Source organism: Miscanthus floridulus, chromosome 5 (assembly GCF_019320115.1).
Source record: "Miscanthus floridulus cultivar M001 chromosome 5, ASM1932011v1, whole genome shotgun sequence".
NCBI lineage: Eukaryota > Viridiplantae > Streptophyta > Magnoliopsida > Poales > Poaceae > Miscanthus > Miscanthus floridulus.
This window is the reverse complement of record NC_089584.1, coordinates 55,539,479-55,547,096: the sequence shown is the minus strand read 5'-3', so window position 1 is coordinate 55,547,096 and position 7,618 is coordinate 55,539,479. Positions and strand designations below refer to the sequence as shown.

Here is a 7,618-nt window from a genome sequence, read left to right as displayed (position 1 = left end):
ACTTACTTTGAAGATGTTTGCCTCTTGTGAACTTGCTCAATCCAATCTTGAGATGTTCTTTTTCCAACTTGAGCTTCTTGTTCTCTTCTTTGAGTGCATCATCATTTTCTCTTCCTTGAGTCTCTTGTTCTCTTCTTTGAGCTTCTCATTCTCAAGAATCAAATCACCATCATGATCAAGAGTTTCTAACACTATAGTGTTGGTGGTTTTGAGCTCTTCAAGATCTTTCTTGAGCTTTTCATTATCATGCTTGAGCTTGACATACTCATCATAGTTTTTGGTTTCAACCACTTGCTTGCCTTTGCCACTAGATCCTTGCTCAATGCTCTCAACAATTAAATCATCACATAATGTAGCTATATCAATCTTAACAACATCGTTAGTAGCATAATGTGGCTCATTGGATAAAAATTCTTGAGTGATAACAAGATTATCATGATTGATCTTGAGAGTTGTATATTCTTCTTTTAGCATATTGTGGCTAGTGATGAGCTCATTATGTATCCTCTCAAGTTTATCATGTTTTTCTTTAAGCTCTTTCTTAGAAGATTTGAGCTCCTTGAGTTTGGATGACATAGCATCATTTGCTTCTCTAAGCTCAACACTAGCCTTTTCCACTATATCACATTTAGCTAAAAGAGAATCATTCATAGCTTCTAGCTTGTCATTCTTAGCTCTAGTCTTTCTAACGATCTTAGTGTATTGGTTTAGCAATTTGACAAGATCATCATATGAAGGTGATTCAAATTCATCATCATCACTATCACTATCATAATTGTTAGCATGATCATCACCACTACTATCATCATCATTTGATACCTTTCGTTCACCCTTGGCCATAAGGCATAGGTGTATAGAGGATGATGGTGGTGGTATCGGTGAAGATGATGAAGAGTCAATCACAATGGCGGCCACCTTCTCGTTGTCACTATCATCATCGGATGAGCAACTAGATGAATCATTGTCACAACTAGATGATGATGATGTAGGCCTTGCCATTTTTCTTCTTTTTGTGGAAGTCCTTTTTCTTGCTATCCTTCTTCTTGTATGGCTTTGTTTTTGTTCTTATTATCTTCATCTTCATCACTTGAGTCATCTTTCTTGCCCTTGTACTTCTTCTTGTACTTGTCTTTCTTGGGCTTGGTGCATTGATGAGCTAGATGACCAAGTTCTCCAAAATTGTAGCAATCCATCTCAGAGATTGACTTCCTTCTAGTGCTAGTGAAGAACTTCTTTTTCTTGCCATCAAACTTGACGCCATTCTTGTTGAGCTTCTTTAGCATCTTGGTGGTTTTTCTCACCATGAGAGCAAGACTTGCATCATCAACTTCATCATCACTTGAGCTCTCATACTCAATTCTTGCTTTGCCCTTCTCTTGGCTTGCCTTGAATGCTAAGTCTTTGTCTTTCTTCTTGGTAGAGGATGAGCCATCTTATGGTGTGATGTGCATGTACATCTCATGAGCATTGATCTTTCCCAAGATTTGTGTTGGTGTAGCGTTGGAAAGATCACCTTGATGAAGCACGGTCACAATATTCCTATATTTGTCAATGGGGAGGACACTCAAGATTTTTCCTACAATGTCGAATAGTTGCATTTGAGTAAGTCCAAGCACATTGACTTCCTCTATAAGAACATTCAAGCGTGAGTACATTTCATTAGCACTCTCTTTAGGAAGCATCTCAAAAGAATTAAGCTTTTTTATTATGAGATGATAGCGTTCCTCACGCTCGCTCTTAGTTCCCTCATGGAGCGCACAAATGTCCGACTATAGTGCATGGGTGTCCTTATGGTTCCTCATCCAGTTAAACACATCTTTACAAAGGCCTCTAAAGATGGTGTTTCTAGCATTTGCATTCCATTTTTCGTAGTTCACTTCATCGCCTTGAAGGTGCATGGGATCCCGAGGTTTTGGGAATCCTTGTGAGGTGGCTCTAAGTATTCCAACATCTAGACCTTCTAAATACATCTCCATACAGATTTCCCAATAAGGAAAATCATCTCCCTCAAAGGTAGGAGGAGGACCATCCCCGTGAGACATCTTTCTCTTGGCGGTTAAGCCTAAATACGTGAGCACAAGGCTCCAATACCAATTGAAAGGATCAAGATGCTCAAGAGGGGGGGGGTGAATTGGGCTAATTCTAAAATTCTTTGCAATAATTAAACCCTACACTTAGCCCACTTCACCCCTTATGCCTAGAAAGTGTTTCTAATGTTCTACTGCATAAAAGTTTAGCACCCTAAGTTCCAATCCTACTCTAGCATGGCAATTCTAAGTATGTAAAAACAAGAATTGAATTGCTCAAATATAAATGCTTAAAGTAAAGAGGGAAAGGAGGAATGTGGCGATGTTTTGCCGAGGTATCGAAGAGTCGCCACTCCCCACTAGTTCTTGTTGGAGCACCCACGCAAGGGTGTAGCTCTCCCTTGATCTGCGCAAGGATCAAGTACTCTCTACGGGTTGATTCTTCGACACTCTATCGTGGTGGATCACCCACAACCGTTCACAACTTAAGTTGGGTCATCCATAAGCTCTGCTGGATGATCACCAAACTCCCAATCACCACCAAGCCGTCTAGGTGATGGCGATTACTAAGAGTAACAAGCACGAACTCTCACTTGACCACGACAAGCCTAATGAGAAGGGTGGATGCATACTTTGCTACTCTTGCTTTCACTAATAAGGCCTCTCTTGGATTCTCAAATCTCAATCACCTCACTAGGACCTTGCTCTTCTTGGCACTCTCAAAGTTGTTTCTCAGCTGTTGAAATGAGCAAAAAGTGATCCCTTAAGTGAATAGAGGAAGTATTTATAACCCCTCATTCAAAACGAACCGTTATGTGCCTTTGCGGGTGATCGGACGCTCCGGTCAGTTCTCCCCGGCACCAAGCAGTTAAGTTGTGACCGGACTCTGTCCAGCGTCTGGTCAGCACTGACTGGACGCGTCCGGTCACAAAAACTGCCCTCTGGAACCTTACTAATATTGACCGGACTCTGGAACCCAGCGTTCGATCACTTTGCTTCTCAGCGTCCGGTCAGTAGCCGGAACCTGACCAGCATCCGGTCAGCACTGACCGGACGCGTCCGATCATGATTCTCCCTCTTTAGGACCTTACTGGAGTTGACCGAACTCTAGCACCCATCGTCCGGTCACTCTTCTCTCAGCGTCCGGTCGCATCTAGACGACTTCACCTTGATCAAATGAACTGACCGGACTCTGCGCCATCGTCCGGTCATACCGGAACCAACGTTCGGTCAACATTTGACCCTCCGTTTACTTTCAACTCGCAATCATATGTGAATAAAGTTCGCTCCAATTGATCTTATGGCTATTTAGGAGCTACCTAGTGCTAGATTTGACAAGTGTGCACCACACCTAACACACTAGACTCACCTAGGTCAAGCTACCCGTCCATACTCTCTTAATAGTACGGTTAAAGGAAAAACAAAGTTCTAAACTACTCTAAGTGTCTCTTCAACACCACACGACACTAAGAACTTTTCTATCCTTAACCTTGTCGTCCATCCTTTGAAAACCAAAACGATTTCCATCGTAGGGGCATGACAACCATGATTGCTCAATCAATTGTCATTACCGTGACCTAACTTAATTGCCTCTGTAAAACATACGTTAGTCATAGTAATCACATATTGTCATTAATCACCGAAACCTAACTAGGGGTCTACATGCTTTCACTATGCTCTTGGGAAGGGACGGGGGGGGGGGGGGGGGGGGGGGGGGGGACAGGGGACTGCCGAACGTAGAGTTCCAACCATCAGAAACTCCAGGAGGGGCTCAGGGCATGGTGATCAAAGGCTGCTGAAGACTTGGCGTCCTACGTTGAAGGGTGTTGTTTCTGACGTGCCCAGCGTTGTGTTTTTTATTTCATTCTTGTTCCTTTGCCTAAAACGTTGGGTCTAGATGTCTTTTGTTAAGTTCTGACGTGGAGAGGTTTTTGTTTCCCTGCTATGTTACTGAACTTTGAGTCTTCATTGTAAGCTGGTATCCCAACAAAACTCTTTGCTTTCAATATAGGCAGGGCTAAAGGTGCCTTTGGTCTATAGTAGAGTTCCAACCGTGTACAAACGTGTACACGTCGGATCTATGCTCCCCAAACTGGTATAGATAACATTTTTAATGACCTAAATCTTGGCTTTGAAAGTTAATAGATCCAACACACAAGTGGAAAAGTTAATGAACATGTGCATTTTGCTCGATTGGCTCAGCGATAGCTTAGAGCAATCTTAGATTTAATAACGCATCAATGCAGTACAGAGCATGGCAATAAACAATGGGAACTCAGGAATGTCCATTCCAATTTATAAACATAATTAATTCCGACTATTAGCTCTACAAGACTAAGTTCCGATAAATTCTAGATGGCCTCGGGATCCCAAGTTACCAGCAAACACCTAAAACCAGAGTCCCTTACACTGCTTGTTGAGTACGACTACAGACGCACAAATATCAGCCTTAGACTTAATCTTTGGGCAGCACAGCAGTTTTTCTAAGATTATTGTACATGTCACGGCAAAAGTAAGCAAAATCGGCCATGTTCCTGAAAAGTTCTGGCAGGTGTGTCCGGAGGTTTGCAAGTGATTTCTCCCGCACCTGCCTGGCATGCCTAAGATGGTGCCCCTCCTCTCTCAGCCGAACCTCTAATTCCTCGATGTTGCGTTTCCTATCCTCGACAGGATCTATGTTTTGAGTTTCTGCTGCATCTGGGTTTGTATCCTCACCAAATGCTGCCCGTCTCTCCAAGTAGTTTTGATGCCAATCTTCAAACTGTGCCCTCTTTCAGGTCAGATCCCTACGAGTTTCATCACACCTCCTCCTTAGGTTTACTTCCTCCTCCTGAAGGTGCACGATATTGCTTATGACTTCGGCAAAAATTTTAATGGCTGTTTTTGCAAGCTCAATTGGAAGCCTTTCGAGCTCGTCATGCCAGGCGTGCAGCAGGTGCTTGATGGGTGGATCCACCAGCCTTGGAGGGGAGGAGACCTTCTCCTTTATGTTGCTCTCAATTGGGATGAGATTGAGCTTCAGCCATGCATTGAGCGCTCTGATGTATGCTTTCTGATTGTCTATCAGTTTCTCAAACTGCGTATGCCACTCCCTAACAATGTCACGTAGCTCACAAGTCTGGATGTAATGAGAATCAGTTGTCTCTCTTGGAACAGGAGGAATCTCAAATCCTCTTATTCCAGAAATGATCAGAAACTGACTTCGATGATGACGGTGCATAGAACTCCACATCTTGGCCATTCAGCAAAAGGTAAATATGGGGAAATGATAAGAAAAAAGTTCCAAAGTCTGCCAGTGACAGCAAGCCATATATAGCAGACATTTCTCCTCATTCAACAAGACAAATCCAACAGAAAATGTAAAGCAATTTATTTGTTTATTGAGGCCATCACTCATGAATTCATTAGTTTGTGATAGTCTGTTGATTGAAAAACTTAATTTTCTATTTTTGACATTGACTAAAGAGACACAACTCAACCCATGGTGAAGTTGGTGCCCCCACCCCCAACACCCCTGCCATCATATAAAAAACATTCACGCCAACAGATAGATCCATGTTTCTCCTCATCATTTTTCTTCTCCCCATTTTTATCTCCTCTCTCCACTCTCAAAGGTAACGGCGAGAGGAGGCGGTGAAGGAATTCCTTCGGTCACAAGCGGACCGAGGGCCCGGTGACCCTGGGCCTCCGCCCAGGCTCCTCGGCGTTGAACTCCACTGGATCTAATTAATGTATAGCCCATGTACAGTGGAGATTAGGCCTACTCTGCTATTTAGCCTGTTAAACCACCAGGTTCAGAAAATGTTCCAGGTCCGCTACTGCCTCCGGTGAATCCCCACCGCGGCTCACTCGACGTGGATGTGCACACCGCTGCACAATGTGACCATGCCGCCGCCTGATTTGGCAGCGCTCACCATGGGTGGCCATACCGTCATCCTTGCCTGTTGTAGCACGATGCCTGACGTGGGTGGCTCTACTGCCGCACTTTGCTGGCCGTACGAGTGTGGCTGTGCCACAACGCTTGCCCATCGTGGGTGGCCACGTCACCGCGCTTGCCGGTTGTGGTGCTCTGCTATCCGTCATGGCACACTCGTCATGGGTACCCACGCTACTGCACTTGCCTACTGTGGTTTGCCGCTTGCCCGTGGTCTGCTGGTTGCTGCAGGCATGGTGGCGTGAAGAGATAAACCAGGGAGAAGAAAAGATAAGCCATATGGAGAAGTGATAAGGTTCAGAAAGAGATAAAGCAGTGTGTCCCCCATGCTTGGGGAAAGCGCAGCCACAAGCCGGTTCCAGACAGGAGGCATTCTGGAAGCCTATTGCCCAGCTCCAGTGCACCACTGTCTACTGCAGTACTGCTTCAGCCACCGCTCCGTTGTAGGCTCTACATACTGCGGCTACTCGAAGCACGGACAGACTTGGAGCATGGACTTTACCAACATGCTGGGTTTAATAGTACGTGAAGGCCTATCAACAATCAAACGTACAGGTGTTCTCCAATGATTCTTCTCTTGATTTAGGTAGATATTTAGTAACAACATACACCTCAAGCAATTTTATATTAACCTCAGTGTAGAAACCTCCGTCAGGATGCAATGCGAGGAAGAGAAAGTAACAGACATATTTTTTTTGCTCCCTATTCCATGGTGAGACAAATAAAAAGATTGAATTAAAATAGAGTGATGTCAATGTGGAAATTGGATGATAAACTTACATAGAAAATAAGTTTAAATATCACCTATATTAGATAGACCCTGTTGACATGGAAGTAAAAGGTGATGGTTTGTCAAGAACCCTTAGAAGGTATATTTTCTTTTCACGTCTTTCTAATGATTTGCTTGATTGAAAATTTGAAGCAAACCTCAATTCTTAAATAAATAATCAAGGACCATGATGTTTAGTAAGACACTATTGATTGCGTCTTTGCGTGCTATAAAGTTCAGTACATGACTCAGAAAAGTTCAAGAGAAAAGGTTGATATCCTTTTTGGACAGAAGGGGTAATAGTTTATCTAGGTATAAAGTTCTATACAGTAGGACATACCTGTCAGTTAAGAATGCATTTTATATTATAACAAATTGTATGTGCAAGGCCCATCTTCAGTTGTTTACTACTGCCAACACACAAAAGTACTATAGAAAGGTACAACTAATGCTACCACATTAAATATGCATATAAATATTTAAGCTTGTCAGTTGCCATGCTAGAATCCACATGGTCAATTTCTTTTTTTGAACAAATTGATCAGCAATATGCATATAAATATTTAGTGTCATACGTCTAATGATAGGCGATAGGCCCAAGGAGGCCCAAAGAGGAGAGGGATAGGGAAGTGCCATGGGTACTGTTCACATGGTACTATAGCGCGCACGCCGCCGTCGCGAGGAGTCGGTTTAGATTAGATAGGATCCAAAGGAGTCCAATTCTATAAGGACCTTCCTCGTTATATTACATAAGATGCAAGTCTACTCGAGACTATAAATACAGAGGTATTGTAATCATCTAGAATCAAGAAAGAACAGCGTAAGGGCTTCCATATCCCTCTCCTCTCTCTCTCTCTCTCTAGCGTCTCCCTCTCCTCTCTCCCTGCG

At 43.4% G+C, this 7,618-nt stretch overlaps 1 protein-coding gene across 1 annotated transcript; it reads right to left on the bottom strand.

The window, feature by feature from the left end:
* Positions 1-4,800: 4,800 nt before the first annotated feature.
* LOC136454659 (protein ROLLING AND ERECT LEAF 2-like) lies at positions 4,801-5,268 on the bottom strand. The gene has a single exon (XM_066455013.1). It carries the CDS (start codon positions 5,266-5,268, stop codon positions 4,801-4,803), a length of 468 nt encoding a protein of 155 aa, XP_066311110.1.
* Positions 5,269-7,618: the final 2,350 nt, after the last annotated feature.